The following is a 19,687-nucleotide window of genomic DNA, read 5'->3' as shown; positions in this document are numbered from 1 at the left end:
CTTCATGGTATCCCTGGATATACAGGATGTATATCTGCATATTCCTATTGCCAAGTTGTATTAGCAGTTTCTGTGGTTTGCTATTGTCAGCCTTCATTACCAATTCCAGGCTCTGCCATTTGGACTGACTACAGCTCCTTGTGTCTTTACCAAGATTATGACTGTTATGATGGCCTACCATCGTCAGCAGGGAATATGAATTCTGCTGTATCTGGGCGATCTTCTGCTACTGGCGAAGTCACAGGAAGTTCTCCTCGGTCATCTCCAACTGACGGCAACCTTCTTTGAAACACACGGTTGGCTGATAAACTGGAAGAGGTCCTCCTTGGTCCCATCACAGAGCATGGTACACCTAGGGGCTCGTCTGGATATGCACAGTCAGAGACTGGTTCTACCCCCAGACAAGGTTCTGAAAACTCAGGACAGGATACGTAATTTTCTTTAATCGTCCCAGGGTGTCAATAAACTCGGCGATGCAAATACTCTGATGGTGTCATTCTTCGACGTGATAGAGTATGCTCAATTTCATTCCAATCCTCTACAAAGGTTGATTCTTTCCACATGGAATGGTCTGCCTCACCGGATGCGAAGCATTGTAAACCGCAAACAATTCCTAGTATACGTGAGTATACATGACCAATAAAGTCGATTCTGATTTCAGATGATCTCATTGACTCCGGAGGTTCGGTTGTCGCTGATTGGTGGCTACAGGATCAGCAATTGACTATGAGTCAACCCTTCTGGATCCTCAACTGGGATGCCAGTCTTCGAGATTGGGGAGCGGTAACAGAGCAGCACTCGTTCCAGGGTCGTTGGACCAGGGAAGAATATCTGCTTCCAATCTGTATACTGTAGTTGAAAGCAGTGTTCTATGCTCTGTCTCTTGCTCGGCCACTTCTGCAGAACAGGCCTGTTTAAGTACAGTCAGACATTGCCACCACGGTGGCATATTTCAACCATCAGGGTGGCACTTGAAGTCGCTGGGCAATGTTGGAGGTGTCCAAAATTCTTCATTGGCGGAACACCATCTATCAGCCATATCGGCAGTGTTCATTCCAGGTGTACTCAACAGGGAAGCAGACTTCCTCAGTCGTCATCAGGATGTTCACTCAGGAGAGTGGGCCCTTCATCCCAATGTATTTCAACTTCTGGTCGACAGATGGGGCCTACCAGACGTGGCAGATCTCATGGCATCTCTACACAATCACAAGGTTCTGGTCTTCGGATTCCAAACCAGGGACCCTCAGGCGATGTTCGTGGAAGCATTGGCAGTTCCGTGGAACTTTCGTCTGACTTGCGTATTCCCTCCAGTCTCACTCCTGCCCAGAGTTCTTCGCAAGTTCAAACAAGAAGGAGGAAATCTCATTCTGGTTGTTCCAGCATAGCCCAGACGTCACTGGTTCTCAGATCTCCAGGGACTATCGGCAGAGCGTCCCCTTCTACTTCCTAAGTAACAGGAACTCCTATGGCAGGGCCCCTGTCTTCATCCGGACCTAGCCAGACTAGCTTTGATGGTGTGGCTCTTGAAGCTTCACTCCTGAGGACTAAAAGGATTCTCAGAGGCTGTCATTTAAACTATGCTGAAGGCCCGGAAACCGGCTTCTGACAGAATTTATTAGAGTGTTGCAGGCTTACTTCACTTGGTGTGCTACTAAGAAATATGATACCTCGAAATTCCGAACTTCCAGACTTTTGGCTTTTCTTCAACAAGGATTATTATTTATTATTATTATTATTATTATTATTAAATTTTATTTATAGGGCGCCACAAGTGTTTCACAGCGCCATACAAAGGACAGTACAGGGAGACATTGCATTACAGTAAATAAATAACAAAAATAGAGTACAGGTAACAAAGAGCACCACAATTCTCAAAACATAATACAGCTTAGATGTAAGTAACGAGGGAGTAATCATTGTACTACTTGGGGCTGGCAGCCATAGACAGAGATGAGCCTTTACCAGTAGGAGAGAAAGCAGGTAAAGATGGTTGCTGAGTAGGAGAGAACTGCGGGTGAAATGTGTTTAGAAGAGGGCTTTGATAACAAGAGGAAAGAGGGCCCTGCTTTGAAGAGCTAACAATCTAGTGGGGAGGGGCGACAGACAGATGACATGAGGTGCAAGCAAGTGGGAGGAACCCTGATGGCAGTATGCAAGCAAAGCAGAGATGTTCAAGGCATGGGGCAGGGGATGGAGGAGCAGCCTAAGGATTAGGTTATGCATCGGAGGGGTATGCTTTGATAAATAGGTGGGTTTTCAGTGTCTGTTTGAAGCTTTGCAAGGTCGGGGAGAGTCTAATGGAGTGTTGGAGCGCGTTCCACTGAAGGGGTGCAGCACTGGCAAAATCTTGAACTCGTGCATAGGAAGCAGTGACCAGGGCCGAGGAGAGGCGACGGTCATCGGTCGACCGTATTGGGCGGGAGGGAGTATGAAGGGAGAGGAGGTTGGAGATGTTGGGAGCAGTGCAATTAGAGATGGCCTTGTAAGTGAGGGTGAGGAGTTTGAAGAGCATTTTTGTAGGGAAATGGGAGCCAGTGTAGATTTTGTCGAAGGGGAGTGGCAGATGTGGAGTGGTGGGAGAGGAAGATGAGCCTAGCTGCGGAGTTGAGGACAGATTGGAGGGGAGCGAGATGGGAGCAAGCAAGGCCAGTGAGGAGAACATTGCAGTAGTCGAGTCGTGAGATGACCAGTGAGTGGATGATAAGTTTAGTTGAACTCTGGGAGAGAAATGGCCTGATGTGAGCAATGTTGCGTAGCTGGAACAGACAGGATTGCGCCAGAGCTTGGATGTGGGGTGCAAAGGAGAGGGAGGAGTCAAGAGTGACGCCCAGGCCGTGGTGTTGGGGAACGGGGGAGATGATTGTGTTGTCAACAGTGATAGAGATATTTGTAGGGGGTGTTGCTCTGGCTGGGGAAAAGATAATGAGTTCAGTTTTGTCCATGTTGAGCTTTAGAGAGCGCTCAGACATCCAGGAGGAGATGGCGGAGAGGCGCTGGAGACCTGAGAGAGGACAGAGGGGGACAGATCAGGAGATGAGAGGTAGAGTTGTGTGTCATCAGCATAGAGAAGGTGGTATTGAAGGCCAAAGGAGTTAATGAGCACACCCTGAGGGACACCAACAGGAAGGATGGAAGGGTGTGAGGTGGTTCCGGAGGCAGACACAGAGAAGGAGCATTTAGTGAGGTAAGAGGTAAACCAGTCAAGGACGGTGCTAGAGAGGCCAACGTTTTGGAGTGTGCGGAGGAGGAGAGGGTGATCCACGGTGTCAAAAGCAGCAGAGATGTCCAGAAGGATGAGCAGAGAGAAGTGCCCCTTGGGTTTGGCCGAAAGCAGGTCATTGATGACTTTCACCAGGGCAGTCTCGGTGGAGTGGAGTGGGCGAAAGCTAGATTGTACTGGATCAAGGATGGAGTTGTCAGAGAGGTAGCTTGTGAGACGGCTGTAGACCAGTCATTCAAATAGTTTGGAGGCGAATGGGAGAAGAAAGATGGGGTGGTAGGTAGTGAGTGATGAAGGGTCGAGGTTGGTTTGTTTGAGAATAGGTGAGACCAGAGCATGTTTGAATGGTGAGGGAAAGATGTCGGTAGAGAGTGATAGGTTAAAGAGGTGAGCAAGGTGGGAGCAGGCAGTGGGGGAGAGGGAGCGGAGAAGACGGGAGGGGACGGGGTCCAAGACTTAGGACTTCGTCTGGCCTCTCTCAAGGTACAGATATCGGCCTTGTTTGTATGGTTCCAGTGCAAGATTGCCTCCATTCCTGATGTACATACATTCCTTCAGGGCGTGATACATATTCATCCTCCCTATGTCCCTTCAGTGGCTCCATGGGATCTGCCTGTTGTATTGGAGGCTCTTCAAGAAGCTCCATTTGAACCTCTAGAATCTGTGGGCCTAATTCGGACCTGATCGTAGATGTGCTAAATTTAGTCAGTTTAGTTTAGTGATCAGTCACACAGACATGCGGGGGGACGCCCAGCACAGGGCTAGTCTGCCCCGCGTGTCAGGCCCGACACCCCCGCACAAGTACAAAAGCATCGCACAGCGGCAATGCTTTTGTACTTGAAGAGTAGCTCCCCGCCAGGGCAGCTCCTGCACGCTGGCAGGAGCTACTCGTGTCTGTGTCTGTGAAGGTCGCAGCGGCTGCGTGTGACGTCACAGAGCCACCACAGCTCGCCCCCCCAACGGTCCGGGCACGCCTGCGTTGCACGGACCGCGCCCCCTAAACGCCGGCCAAGCTCCGTCGGCCCGCCCCCTCCTGCCCAGCGACTGCCTGTGCCTGTCAGACAGCCGTCGGTTGTCTGGCATGCGCCAGCACACGCGCAGTTCAGACCTGATCGCTGCTGTGCGAAAATGCACAGCAGTGATCAGGTCTGAATTAGCCCCTGTGGACCTTAAATAGCTCATGGCCAAGGTCTTTTTCCTGCTGGGTATTGGACTTAAGTGCATCATCCTGTCGTCCACCCTTGTTGATATTTCACTGGGACAGGGCAGTTCTTCGTACTCGGCCTGGTTATCTGCCTAAGGTGGTGTCATCCTTCCACCTCAATCAAGAGATTGTTGTCCCAGCCTTTATCTTTCCAGACCTGTCGGCGAAAGAACGTTCTTTGGATGTGGTTAGGGCTCTCCGTGTCTTTGTGGACCGTACAGCCTTCATTAGACTATCTGATGCTCCCTTTATCCTTTTCGGATTTCACAATTGTGGCTGGCCTGCTAATAAGCAAACGCTGGCCAGATGAATTAGACTGGTGATTGCACAAGCGTATACTCGAGCTGTTCTTCCAGCTCCAGCTACAATCAATACCCATTCTACTCTGTCTGTTGGACCTTCTTGGGCTGCACGCCGTGTGGCGTCCGCTGAACAATTGTGCAAGGCGGCTACGTGGTCTTCATTGAACACGTTTCTTAGGTTCTATGCCTGTGATACCTTTCGCTTCCAAGGATGCTTCCTTTGGACGCTGGATTCTCCTGTCCGCCCAGGCACGTCCCTTCCCTTGAGGTACTGCTTTAGGACAACCCCGATGTTTTCCTGTGGAAACCCTATGTGCCCTGCTGCGGAAAGTAAGAGTTATGGTAGACTTACTATTGTTAACTCTCTTTCTGCGAAGTACATAGGATCCATAGGGCGCCCACCCTGACGCACCTGGCTTCTTTTGGGTTTGTATGGCATTGGCCTCTGGTTACCCTCTCCTTTCGGGAGCATATATTCTCTCTTGCCTGCTTCCTTCATTTGGAATGGTTAACAAAACTGAGCTCACAGTGTCTGGAGGTGGGGTTATAGAGGAGGCCCCTATGCATCCTGCTACAGCTAAAGCTTTAAACTGTTGGTGCTCTGGATCCAGATTCATCTCTACACCCTAATGTTTCCCTGTGGATCCTATGTACTTCGCAGAAAGAGAGTTAACAATGGTAAGTCTACCATAACTCTTACTTTTTATCTAAGGTTGACCAGTCTTTTACCCAAAAAGTCTGCTCACTCAGTCCACGGAGACTGAATTGTAGATACTCATGAAGGTGCTGATGCAGAGTTGGCAGTAAAATAGGTGTATATTCTAAAATAATCAGTTTTCACTTGCAGGTACTCTGCAGCAAACGATACTTAACCTAACAGGTGTGTAGGCGCATAATTGTTGCTAGTCTGCATGCACCCTTACAGAACAACACTTTACCTGTTCCTCCTCTTCAGTCATAAGGTTTGATCTTTCTAAAATGCTTTCGGGCCAGTATGCTGTAGGCACATATTTGGCTGTGCTTCTCACACAAGATATACAGCGCATACTGGCGTAGCGCTCACCCTGTATCAGTTACGAATGTCTGTGTTAATGTTTCCCAACTCCAGGTCCTCCGTTGTGGTGATACTGAGTAAATCTGTAAAACCTGCCCTGGTGGACCAGGTGGTCCCTAAGGACTGGAATTGGGAAATACTGGTCTGTTTACATGTTGCTCGTGTTGTAGCATACAGTCTCATTGTCATTTATCCTGGACCAGGTCACACCAAAAGACTCCAGTCATGACCTTCAGATTTTAATCCAGAACCTGACCAAAAAGGTTGGAGAAAGCGAAGAGCGATACAGTCTCCTTCAAGAGCAGACCGAAAGCTTAAAAGCCTTACTAAACAAGGAGAAGATTGAGTTCCAGGAGAAGGAAGCAATGTACATGGAGAATGTGAGTACTTCACAACAGATATGTTCCTATGTGATTGTGGCCTGTGCTTATACCGATGTAGCCACGCTCATCATGGCTACATCTAGGCGCCTCCTTTGCCGCAACCACGTGACTGTCTAAGGCGTGCACGCCGCATTCGCATAAATGGGGGCGGCAGAATATGCAGCCCAGCAGGGGCACCTAGCTGCACCAGAAGTGCACGTAGACGTCAGATGTAGCCATGGTGAGCGTCGCTACATCTGTAGTGTGCTGTTATCCCACCAGCACACTCCGCTCTCTCCATAATTCTCATGTTTGCAGATCCGGGTTTATCAGAACATGATTCTGGAGAAAGAGAAGGATTTGAAGGAGCTGTTGCAGAAACACGACCAAGAGATCTTTAAACTTGCAGCAAAATCTGATGCTAGCGCTGACCTCCATCAGGTATGTGAAAGAAGCAGGCGTTCAGTCATACTCTGGCCACGTGGAGGACATGAGTAAATGGTACATAGGCCTTGTACCAGATGGATGCAGCTAAACCTAAAGTGCTCTCTGGGGCTGATTCAGACTTGCACGCAAGACGGTTGCATTGCGTGCATGGAAATAAATTCAACATCTCTGCGGTCCCACTGCCCAGTCCATCCACTTTTCTCTAACGTCCTAAGTGGATGCTGGGGACTCCGTCAGGACCATGGGGAATAGCGGCTCCGCAGGAGACAGGGCACAAAAATAAAGCTTTAGGATTAGGTGGTGTGCACTGGCTCCTCCCCCTATGACCCTCCTCCAAGCCTCAGTTAGGTTTTTGTGCCCGTCCGAGCAGGGTGCAATCTAGGTGGCTCTCATAAAGAGCTGCTTAGAAAAAGTTTTTAGGTTTTTTATTTTCAGTGAGTCCTGCTGGCAACAGGCTCACTGCATCGAGGGACTTAGGGGAGAGAATTTCAACTCACTTGCGTGCAGGATGGATTGGATTCTTAGGCTACTGGACACCATTAGCTCCAGAGGGAGTCGGAACACAGGTCTCACCCTGGGGTTCGTCCCGGAGCCGCGCCGCCGACCCCCCCTTACAGATGCTGAAGATTGAAGGTCCGGAAACAGGCGGCAGAAGGCTCTTCAGTCTTCATGAAGGTAGCGCACAGCACTGCAGCTGTGCGCCATTGTTGTCACACACTTCACACCAAGCGGTCACGGAGGGTGCAGGGCGTTGCTGGGGGCGCCCTGGGCAGCAATATTTAATACCTTTATGGCAAAAGAATACATCACATATAGCCATTGAGGCTATATGTATGTATTTAACCCATGCCAGATATCTAAAACTCCGGGAGAAAAGCCCGCCGAAATAGGGGGCGGGGCTTATTCTCCTCAGCACACAGCGCCATTTTCCTGCTCAGCTCCGCTGTGAGGAAGGCTCCCAGGACTCTCCCCTGCACTGCACTACAGAAACAGGGTAAAACAGAGAGGGGGGGCATTTTTTGGCGATATTTTGATATATTTAAGCTGCTATAAGGAACAACACTTATATAAGGTTGTTCCCATATATATTATGGCGCTTGGGTGTGTGCTGGCAAACTCTCCCTCTGTCTCCCCAAAGGGCTAGTGGGGTCCTGTCTTCGATAAGAGCATTCCCTGTGTGTCTGCTGTGTGTCGGTACGTGTGTGTCGACATGTATGAGGACGATGTTGGTGTGGAGGCAGAGCAATTGCCGATAATGGTGATGTCACCCCCCAGGGAGTCGACACCGGAATGGATGGCTTTGTTTATGGAATTACGTGATAATGTCAGCACATTACAAAAATCAGTTGACGACATGAGACGGCCGGCAAACCAGTTAGTACCTGCCCAGGCGTCTCAGACACCGTCAGGGGCTGTAAAGCGCCCTTTACCTCAGTCGGTCGACACAGACCCAGACACAGACACTGAATCTAGTGTCGACGGTGATGAAACAAACGTATTTTCAAGTAGGGCCACACGTTATATGATCACGGCAATGAAGGAGGCTTTGCATATCTCTGATACTGCAAGTACCACAAAAAGGGGTATTATGTGGGGGGTGAAAAAACTACCTGTAGTTTTTCCTGAATCAGAGGAATTAAATGATGTATGTGATGAAGCGTGGGTTAACCCAGATAGAAAAGTGCTAATTTCAAAAAAGTTATTAGCATTATACCCTTTCCCGCCAGAGGTTAGGGCGCGCTGGGAAACACCCCCTAGGGTGGATAAGGCGCTCACACGCTTATCAAAACAAGTGGCGTTACCGTCTCCTGATACGGCCGCCCTCAGGGATCCAGCTGATAGGAGACTGGAAACTACCCTAAAAAGTATATACACACATGCTGGTGTTATACTGCGACCAGCCATCGCCTCAGCCTGGATGTGCAGTGCTGGGGTCGTCTGGTTGGATTCCCTGACTGAAAATATTGATACCCTGGATAGGGACAGTATTTTATTGACTATAGAGCAATTAAAGGATGCTTTCCTTTATATGCGAGATGCTCAGAGAGATATTTGCACTCTGGCATCGAGAGTAAATGCGATGTCCATATCTGCCAGAAGGAGTTTATGGACGCGACAGTGGTCAGTTGATGCGGATTCCAAACGACATATGGAAGTATTGCCGTATAAAGGGGAGGAATTATTTGGCGTCGGTCTATCGGATCTGGTGGCCACGGCAACTGCCGGAAAATCCACCTTTTTACCTCAGACCCCCTCCCAACAGAAAAAGACACCGTCTTTTCAGCCGCAGTCCTTTCGGTCCTATAAGAACAAGCGGACAAAAGGACAGTCATATCTGCCTCGGGGCAGAGGAAGGGGTAAGAGAGGGCAGCAAGCAGCCCCTGCCCAGGAACAGAAGCCCTCTCAGGGTTCTGCAAAGCCCTCAGCATGACGCTGGGGCCTTACAAGCGGACTCAGGAGCGGTGGGGGGTCGACTCAAGAATTTCAGCGCACAGTGGGCTTGCTCACAGGTGGACCCCTGGATCCTGCAGGTAGTATCTCAGGGTTACAGGTTGGAATTCGAGAAGTCTCCCCCTCGCAGGTTCCTAAAGTCTGCTTTGCCAACGTCTCCCTCAGACAGGGCGACGGTATTGGAAGCCATTCACAAGCTGTTTTCTCAGCAGGTGATAGTCAAGGTACCCCTCCTACAACAGGGAAAGGGGTATTACTCCACGCTATTTGTGGTACCGAAGCCGGACGGCTCGGTAAGACCTATTCTAAATCTGAAATCTTTGAACCTGTACATACAAAAATTCAAGTTCAAGATGGAGTCACTCAGAGCAGTGATAGCGAATCTGGAAGAAGGGGACTTTATGGTGTCCCTGGACATAAAGGATGCTTACCTGCATGTCCCAATTTGCCCTTCACATCAAGGGTACCTCAGGTTCGTGGTGCAAAACTGTCATTATCAGTTTCAGACGCTGCCGTTTGGATTGTCCACGGCACCTCGGGTCTTTACCAAGGTAATGGCCGAAATGATGATTCTTCTGTGAAGAAGAGGCGTATTAATTATCCCTTACTTGGACGATCTCCTGATAAGGGCAAGGTCCAAAGAACAGCTGGAGGACGGAGTAGCACTGACCCGACTAGTGCTGCAACAACACGGGTGGATTCTGAATTTTCCAAAATCTCAGTTGACCCCGACGACACGTCTGCTGTTCCTGGGAATGATTCTGGACACGGTTCAGAAAAAGGTGTTTCTTCTGGAGGAGAAAGCCAGGGAGTTATCCGAACTTGTCAGGAACCTCCTAAAACCAGGGAAAGTGTCTGTGCATCAATGCACAAGAGTCCTGGGAAAGATGGTGGCTTCTTACGAAGCGATTCCATTCGGCAGATTCCACGCACGAACTTTTCAGTGGGATCTGCTGGACAAATGGTCCGGATCACATCTGCAGATGCATCAGCGGATAACCTTATCGCCACGGACAAGGGTGTCTCTTCTGTGGTGGTTGCAGAGTGCTCATCTGTTAGAGGGCCGCAGATTCGGCATTCAGGACTGGGACCTGGTGACCACGGATGCCAGTCTGAGAGGCTGGGGAGCGGTCACACAGGGAAGAAACTTCCAGGGAGTATGGTCAAGCCTGGAGATGTCTCTTCACATAAATATACTGGAGCTAAGAGCGATTTACAATGCTCTAAGTCTGGCAAAACCCCTGCTTCAGGGTCAGCCGGTGTTGATCCAGTCGGACAACATCACGGCAGTCGCCCACGTAAACAGACAGGGCGGCACAAGAAGCAGGACAGCAATGGCAGAAGCTGCAAGGATTCTTCGCTGGGCGGAAGATCATGTGATAGCACTGTCAGCAGTATTCATTCCGGGAGTGGACAACTGGGAAGCAGACTTCCTCAGCAGACACGATCTACACCCGGGAGAGTGGGGACTTCATCCAGAAGTCTTCCACATGATTGTGAACCGTTGGGAAAAACCAATGGTGGATATGATGGCGTCCCGCCTCAACAAAAAACTGGACAGGTATTGCGCCAGGTCAAGAGACCCTCAGGCAATAGCTGTGGACGCTCTGGTAACACCGTGGGTGTTCCAGTCAGTGTATGTGTTCCCTCCTCTGCCTCTCATACCAAAAGTACTGAGAATTATACGGCAAAAGGGAGTAAGGACGATACTAGTGGCTCCGGATTGGCCAAGAAGAACTTGGTACCCGGAACTTCAAGAGATGCTCACGGAGGATCCGTGGCCTCTACCTCTAAGACGGGACCTGCTTCAGCAGGGACCGTGTCTATTCCAAGACTTACCGCGGCTGCGTTTGACGGCATGGCGGTTGAACGCCGAATTCTAAGGGAAAAAGGCATTCCGGAAGAGGTCATTCCTACACTGGTAAAAGCCAGGAAGGAGGTGACTGCACAACATTATCACCGCATTTGGAGGAAATATGTTGCGTGGTGTGAGGCCAGGAAGGCCCCCACGGAGGAATTTCAACTGGGTCGATTCCTACATTTCCTGCAAACAGGATTGTCTATGGGCCTCAAATTGGGGTCCATTAAGGTTCAAATTTCGGCCCTGTCGATTTTCTTCCAGAAAGAATTGGCTTCAGTTCCTGAAGTCCAGACTTTTGTAAAAGGAGTACTACATATACAGCCCCCGGTTGTGCCCCCAGTGGCACTGTGGGATCTTAATGTAGTCTTGGATTTTCTCAAATCCCATTGGTTTGAGCCGCTCAAATCGGTGGAGTTGAAGTATCTTACATGGAAAGTAACCATGCTACTGGCCCTGGCTTCAGCCAGGAGAGTATCAGAATTGGCGGCTTTATCATATAAGAGCCCATATCTGATTTTCCATACGGACAGGGCAGAACTGCGGACGCGTCCTCATTTTCTGCCTAAGGTGGTGTCAGCGTTTCACCTGAACCAGCCTATTGTGGTGCCTGCGGCTACTAACGATTTGGAGGATTCCAAGTTGTTGGACGTGGTCCGGGCATTGAAAATATATATTTCAAGAACGGCGGGAGTCAGAAAGTCTGACTCACTGTTTATATTGTATGCACCCAACAAGATGGGTGCTCCTGCTTCTAAGCAGACGATTGCTCGTTGGATTTGTAGCACAATTCAGCTTGCACATTCTGTGGCAGGCTTGCCACAACCTAAATCTGTCAAGGCCCATTCCACAAGGAAAGTGGGCTCATCCTGGGCGGCTGCCCGGGGAGTCTCGGCATTACAACTCTGCCGAGCTGCTACTTGGTCAGGAGCAAACACGTTTGCAAAATTCTACAAATTTGATACCCTGGCTGAGGAGGACCTTGAGTTCTCTCATTCGGTGCTGCAGAGTCATCCGCACTCTCCCGCCCGTTTGGGAGCTTTGGTATAATCCCCATGGTCCTGACGGAGTCCCCAGCATCCACTTAGGACGTTAGAGAAAATAAGAATTTACTTACCGATAATTCTATTTCTCGTAGTCCGTAGTGGATGCTGGGCGCCCATCCCAAGTGCGGATTGTCTGCAATACTTGTACATAGTTATTGTTACAAACAAATTCGGGTTGTTATTGTTGTGAGCCGTCTGTTCAGAGGCTCCTACGTTTGTCATACTGTTAACTGGGTTCAGATCACAAGTTATACGGTGTGATTGGTGTGGCTGGTATGAGTCTTACCCGGGATTCAATATCCTTCCTTATTGTGTACGCTCGTCCGGGCACAGTATCCTAACTGAGGCTTGGAGGAGGGTCATAGGGGGAGGAGCCAGTACACACCACCTAATCCTAAAGCTTTATTTTTGTGCCCTGTCTCCTGCGGAGCCGCTATTCCCCATGGTCCTGACGGAGTCCCCAGCATCCACTACGGACTACGAGAAATAGAATTATCGGTAAGTAAATTCTTATTTTTAAAGCCGCATTCATCAGTAGTGTGGTCTTGAACCACCCTATCCTTGGCGCAAGAGATCCAACTATATCCAGGTCTCATTTCTGTTGACATGTGCGTGACTTAAACGGTTCAAGTGCATCTTACGTCTGAGCGCCCAGTTACACCTATTCAGCCATAATGTGAGAAGATTCTCAAAGCTGTGCATGCGGGGTGGGATGGAATTTACATTGTCCAATGCTGTACATTATAAAGATGATAGAAGTCACCAGCTCATGTAGAGTGCTCTTATACAGGTCCCACAACTCTGAGGTACAGTATTCCTTACAATACACAACTCACAGTGTCTGATGCTATAACTTACCACTATCACCTCTTGTGTATTATATAGAATTATTTGTGCTTACAGCTTCTCAAGGCTTTAAAACAAAAGCTTCACGAGGAGGAAGAGGTATTACTAGGAAAGAACCAAGTGATTGATGTCTTACAAAAGGAACTTGATAGTAAAGATCAGCAGCTAGAGGTAAGTGAGGTTATCTCTGTGAAATATATTAAACGCAACAATACATATTAGGAGGCACAAAAATGCCTGTCCTCTTTGTAGCAGTCCTGCTTAGTTTACTGGCTCTGGGTAACAGCCACTGTTATGAAGCCTTAGGACTGTCTGGCCCGTCCCTGTAATATCTAACAGTGCCTTAACTAGGGGTGTGCGACCGGTGTCATTAACCTGGGGGCAACACCTTTGCTCCCTCCATGGCACTTATGTTTGCCTGGAACAACAGCCTGGAGAGCTCTGTGACGCACCCGGCACTCAACTTCCTGATCCCCAACTGCCTCTTCCATGATGTCATGATATTACATATGCTGGGGCAGAAGGAGCCAGCTCAGGGTGCATCATTTTGTGTTCCTTCTCTCTGAAGACATGACATACACACCAGCTTATAGAACGCTTGGAGATAATGTCACAGATGATGCTAAATGCTGCCATTGGATAGATACATGCAATAGATGATCAAGGCGCTGCTTACAGCTGTAGTCTACGCTCGCCATGCTGTGACATCACTGTTCTTTATTGTACAGGAAATGAATGAAAAGTGCAGGCGTCACCTGTCTGAGAAAGAGAACTTGCAGTCCAAGCTAGACGCAGAGAAGCATGTAATGAGAGCCCAGCTCAGAGACATGATGGAGAAGTACGAGGCCGAGCTTTGCACACTCAGTCTCCAGCATAACTCAGCATTGCAGTCAATCCAGGAGAAGCACCAGGGGGAAATCCAGGAGAAGTTCCAGACTATACAGCAACTTCAGAGTCAGCTGCAAGGGCTGGCGAGCCCAGGAGAAATGCCAGCCGGGTCTGCACAGACCACAGACACTGCAATATTCAAGTTACAAGGTAATAGTGAAGCTTTATAGGGACGGGTGTGGTAGCATTAGTAGCTATATGAGTCTTGTTATCCTGAAAGTTATAAAAACCTCTGTGTTAATGCCGTGAAGCTGCTTCTCTTATGCTGGGTACGGGTGGTCTTCAGGTTGCCGACTGTCGGGATCCCGGCGCACAGTATACTGGCGCCGGAATCCCGACAGCCGGCATACCGACAGTTTTTCTCCCTCGTGGGGGTCCACGACCCCCCTGGAGGGAGAATAAATAGTGTGGTGCGCGTAACACGCCACCGTGCCCACAGCGTGGCGAGTGCAGCGAGCCCGCAAGGGGCTTATTTACGCTCGCCACGCTGTCGGTATGCCGGCGGCCGGGCTTCTGGCACCGGTATGCTGGTTGCCGGGAGCCCGGCCGCCGGCATACCATACCACACCACACCCCTGGGTACACACCTACATATATATCTGCAGATCTAAAACCAGATCGCGTTGTGCATACACACTGCCCGATCCGTCGAGGACTGACGTCATGAACTGGGCGGGCATATACACACGCCCGCCCAGTTCAGCTGTCAGTCACCGCCGGCTGCCCGACCGCCTGTACACACACACTGATGTGCCAATATACAGTATCTAGCGATATATTGGCCGTTGGCTGTGCAGCAGGGTTGACCTTAAGAGTCGCTGAGCCAAATTCTTAAGCAATGCTTAAAATTAATAAAAATATGTATATAACGATTTTTCTCTTATATCCATTAGAGGACACCCATGACGGGGAATAAAGTGGGTCGACAAGGTGTTTTGCACTTTTAGAAATGTTGGAGGTAATTCCAAGTTTATCACAGCAGGATTTTTGTTAGCAGTTGGGCAAAACCATGTGCACTGCAGGGGGGGCTTATGTAACATGTGCAGAGAGAGTTAGATTTGGGTGTGGTGTGTTCAATCTGCAATCTAATTTGCAGTGTAAAAATAAAGCAGCCAGTATTTACCCTGCACAGAAACAAAATAACCCACCCAAATCTAACTCTCTCTGCACATGTTATATCTGCACCCCCCTGCAGTGCACATGGTTTTGCCCAATTGCTAACAAAATTCCTGCTGCGATCAAGTCAGAATTACCCCCCGTTGTGTAAATCAGGAGCTCTGGACATTCTATACCCAATCTTTAAAGTGCAGTTAGCTACTTTAGGGGGATTCAGTGATCATCCATTAATAAATATATTTTCTGCAGCGGGGTCCACTGGATTCCACAGGGAATAACATTGGGTGTAGAGTTGGATCTTAATCCGAGGCACCAATAGGCTGAAGCTTTGACTGTTCCCAGGATGCACTGCAACGCCTCCTCTATATCCCCGCCTCCAGGCACTGGAGCTCAGTTTGTAAGTTGGTGCCCTGCAGTGCAGCCCTGAAAAGAGCTTTTTGAAGAAAAGAAGACTTCAAGGGCCGCAGCACAGGCACTTAGAAGTGCTATATGTCAGTTTGATATATCATGCTGCGACTCCCTCACCTACCCCAGCAGCGCCGGGTACTTACAGCGGAGGGCTCCGGTCACTTCAGGCACACTTCCGACGCTGCTCTCCTGGATCGCATCTTTGGGAGGAGGTAAGAGGGTCCCCCAGGCGGGACCCGCTGAAATCGTGATCCGGCGCGGTCTTTGGAGAGGGACCGCGTGCACTGGCGTGGACACTGGCCGTTCAGGGATCCCACTCGACCACCAGGGCAAGGGGCACAGGTCGGATTCTCATAATACGTTTTCTATAGGCCCCGCAGTACCAGGTGGTGAAGTCCAGCAAAGGGGAAAGGGCGCTGACCTGTAGCCCCTCCCGCAGCCCCAGGCGCCATTTACTGCAAATGTTCCCACCCCGTAGCTGCATCTCTCTTCTCCCTCACTCCCTGTTAGCTTTTGGGGGCCAATACACACAGCTACGCTGATCCTGGGACTGCTGGGTGATGTCTCCTCTGTAAAGCCGCCTGCATCATCAGCGCTGTGCATTTACAGGACACTTAAGTATTCTACATGTCGTTTAGACAGCGTTAGTTAAGAACAAGTGCATAACTATAGTGATATTTAGTACAAGTACCCTTTGATATACATCCAGTGTTTACTGTGCATTGTTATATCTATATACATACGTAGCTTTACTTATTAGTCCAGTTACTTAGTATTGCTAGTCTAGTGCAGTTTTATTGTTGTTTGTGATCATTTCTGCATTGCACATGTGACTGTGTGTGCCAATAGCTGCTGTGTGGTCTCTATTCCGTGTATCTCACACATATTGCTATCCCTATATTCTGTTCCCTGAGGGGGGCTAAGTGCATAAGGGTTCTCATATAATATAGTGTTTCACAGGATATACTATTTTGGTATTTCTCTAACGTCCTAGTGGATGCTGGGGACTCCGTAAGGACCATGGGGAATAGACGGGCTCCGCAGGAGACAGGGCACGTTAAGAAAGAATTTGGATACTGGTGTGCTCTGGCTCCTCCCTCTATGCCCCTCCTCCAGACCTCAGTTTGAATCTGTGCCCGGACGAGCTGGGTGCTACTTAGTGAGCTCTCCTGAGCCTGCTATAAGAAAGTATTTTGTTAGGTTTTTTTTATTTTCAGAGAGATCTGCTGGCAACAGACTCCCTGCATCGTGGGACTGAGGGGAGAGAAGCAGCCCTACTCACTGAAGATAGGTCCTGCTTCTTAGGCTACTGGACACCATTAGCTCCAGAGGGATCGTACACAGGATCTCACCCTTTGTCGTCCGATCCCGGAGCCGCGCCGCCGTTCCCCTCGCAGAGCCGGAAGACAGAAGCCGGGTGAAAGAAGCAAGAAGACTTCAAAATCGGCGGCAGAAGACTCCAGTATTCAAACTGAGGTAGCGCACAGCTGCATTGCTCCCACATTAAACCCACATACTCCGGTCACTGTAGGGTGCAGGGCGCAGGGGGGGGGGGCGGGCGCCCTGGGCAGCAATTAGGACCTCTTGGCAAAAGTTGGGCATATATACAGTTGGGCACTGTATATATGCATGAGCCCCCGCCATAATTTTACACAGAAACGCGGGACAGAAGCCCACCGCTGAGGGGGCGGGGCTTCTTCCTCAGCACTCACCAGCGCCATTTTCTCTCCACAGCTCCGCTGAGAGGAAGCTCCCCAGGCTCTCCCCTGCAGATTCACGGTAGAAGAGGGTAAAAAGAGAGGGGGGGCACATAAATTAGGCGCAAAAACATTATATACAGCAGCTACTGGGTTAACACTAAGTTACTGTGTGATTCCTGGGACATATAGCGCTGGGGTGTGTGCTGGCATACTCTCTCTCTGTCTCTCCAAAAGGCCTTATGGGGGAACTGTCTTCAAAAAGAGCATCCCCTGTGTGTGTGGTGTGTCAGTACGCTTGTGTCGACATGTTTGACGAGGAAGGCTATGTGGAAGCAGAGCGGGAGCAAATGAATGTGGGGTCGCCGCCGACGGCGCCGACACCTGATTGGATGGATATGTGGAAGGTTTTAAATGAGAATGTTAATTCCTTGCATAAAAGGTTAGATAAAGCTGAAACCTTAGGACAGTCAGGGTCTCAGCCCATGCCTGATCCTATGTCGCAGAGGCCGTCAGGGTCTCAGAAGCGCCCACTATCCCAAATTGTTGACACAGATATCGACACGGATTCTGACTCCAGTGTCGATGGCGATGATGCAAAGTTACAGCCTAAATTGGCTAAAGCCATCCGTTATATGATTCTAGCAATAAAGGATGTGTTGCACATCACAGAGGAAACCCCAGTCCCTGACAAGAGAGTTCATATGTATGGGGAAAAAAGGCAGGTGGTGACCTTTCCCCCTTCACATGAGCTAAATGAGTTATGTGAAAAAGCTTGTGAATCTCCAGATAAAAAACTGCAGATTTCCAAACGGATGCTTATGGCGTATCCTTTCCCGCCAACGGACAGGTTACGCTGGGAATCCTCCCCTAGGGTGGACAAAGCTCTCACACGCTTATCCAAGAGGGTAGCCCTGCCGTCACAGGATATGGCCACCCTAAAAGATGCTGCGGATAGAAAGCAAGAGGGTACCCTGAAGTCCATTTATATACATTCAGGTACCTTACTAAGGCCGGCAATTGCGTCGGCCTGGGTGTGTAGTGCTGTAGCAGCATGGACGGATACCTTATCTGAGGAACTTGATACCTTGGACAAGGATACTATATTAATGACCCTGGGGCATATAAAAGACGCTGTCCTATATATGAGAGATGCTCAAAGAGACATTAGCCTTCTGTGCTCTAGAATAAATGCACTGTCGATTTCTGCCAGAAGGGTCCTGTGGACTCGGCAATGGACAGGCGATGGCGACTCAAAAAGGCACATGGAGGTTTTACCTTACAAGGGTGAGGAGTTGTTTGGGGAGGGTCTCTCGGACCTGGTCTCCACAGCTACTGCTGGAAAGTCAAATTTTTTGCCATATGTTCCCTCACAACCTAAGAAAGCACCGTATTACCAAATGCAGTCCTTTCGATCACAAAACAGACAAGAAAGTCTGAGGTGCGTCCTTTCTTGGCAGGGGCAGAGGAAAGAAGCTGCACAACACAGCTAGTTCCCAGGAACAGAAGTCCTCCCCGGCTTCCACTAAATCCACCGCATGACGCTGGGGCTCCACAGGCGGAGCTAGGCCCGGTGGGGGCGCGTCTCCGAAATTTCAGCCACAAGTGGGTTCACTCCCAGGTGGATCCCTGGGCACTAGAGATTGTGTCTCAGGGATACAAGCTGGAATTCAAAGAGATGCCCCCTCACCGATACCTCAAATCGGCCCTGCCAGCTTCCCCCTTAGAGAGGGAAATAGTGTTAGCTGCAATTCACAAATTGTATCTTCAGCAGGTGGTGGTCAAGGTTCCCCTCCTTCAACAAGGAAAGGGTTATTATTCGACCATGTTTGTGGTACCGAAACCGGACGGTTCGGTCAGACCCATATTGAATTAAAATCCCTGAACATATACCTGATAAGGTTCAAGTTCAAGATGGAATCGCTCAGAGCGGTCATCGCAAGCCTGGAAGGAGGGGATTTTATGGTGTCTCTGGACATAAAGGATGCATACCTTCATGTCCCCATTTATCCACCTCATCAGGCGTACCTCAGATTTGTGGTACAGGATTGTCATTACCAATTCCAGACGTTGCCGTTTGGTCTCTCCACGGCACCGAAAATATTTACCAAGGTAATGGCGGAAATGATGGTGCTCCTGCGAAAGCAAGGGGTCACAATTATCCCATACTTGGACGATCTCCTCATAAAGGCGAGGTCCAGAGAGCAGTTACTGATCAGCGTAGCACGCTTTCGGGAAGTGTTACAACAGCACGGCTGGATTCTAAATATTCCAAAGTCGCAGTTGATTCCTACGACTCGTCTGCCCTTCCTGGGCATGATTCTAGACACAGACCAGAAGAGGGTTTATCTCCCGATGGAGAAGGCTCAGGAGCTCATGACACTGGTCAGAGACCTATTAAAACCAAAACAGGTGTCCGTGCATCACTGCACGCGAGTCCTGGGAAAGATGGTGGCATCATACGAGGCCATTCCCTTTGGCAGGTTCCATGCGAGGACCTTTCAATGGGATCTGTTGGACAAGTGGTCCGGATCACATCTACAGATGCATCGGCTGATCACCCTATCCCCCAAGGCCAGGGTGTCTCTCCTGTGGTGGCTGCAGAGTGCTCACCTTCTCGAGGGCCGCAGATTCGGCATTCAGGACTGGGTCCTGGTGACCACGGATGCAAGCCTCCGAGGGTGGGGGGCAGTCACACAGGGAAGAAATTTCCAAGGTCTGTGGTCAAGTCAGGAGACTTGCCTTCACATCAATATCCTGGAACTAAGGGCCATATACAACGCCCTAA

The 19,687-nt window shown here is 49.6% G+C and overlaps 1 protein-coding gene across 6 annotated transcripts in view; it reads left to right on the top strand.

The window, feature by feature from the left end:
• Nucleotides 1-19,687, top strand: part of LOC134970257 (golgin subfamily B member 1-like) — a 375,865-nt gene that overhangs the window by 139,168 nt on the left and 217,010 nt on the right. For all 6 annotated transcript variants that reach the window (XM_063946251.1, XM_063946249.1, XM_063946248.1 and 3 more), the window contains 4 exons: nt 5,984-6,160; nt 6,461-6,583; nt 12,848-12,961; nt 13,519-13,828. In XM_063946251.1, coding sequence (XP_063802321.1) covers nt 5,984-6,160; nt 6,461-6,583; nt 12,848-12,961; nt 13,519-13,828 — 724 coding nt within the window. The remainder of the gene's footprint in view (nt 1-5,983; nt 6,161-6,460; nt 6,584-12,847; nt 12,962-13,518; nt 13,829-19,687) is intronic.

The sequence above is a fragment of the Pseudophryne corroboree genome, chromosome 11 (assembly GCF_028390025.1).
Source record: "Pseudophryne corroboree isolate aPseCor3 chromosome 11, aPseCor3.hap2, whole genome shotgun sequence".
Classification (NCBI taxonomy): Eukaryota; Metazoa; Chordata; class Amphibia; order Anura; family Myobatrachidae; genus Pseudophryne; species Pseudophryne corroboree.
The sequence above is the reverse complement of the archived record's forward strand: the minus strand, read 5'-3'. Positions and strand labels throughout refer to the sequence as shown.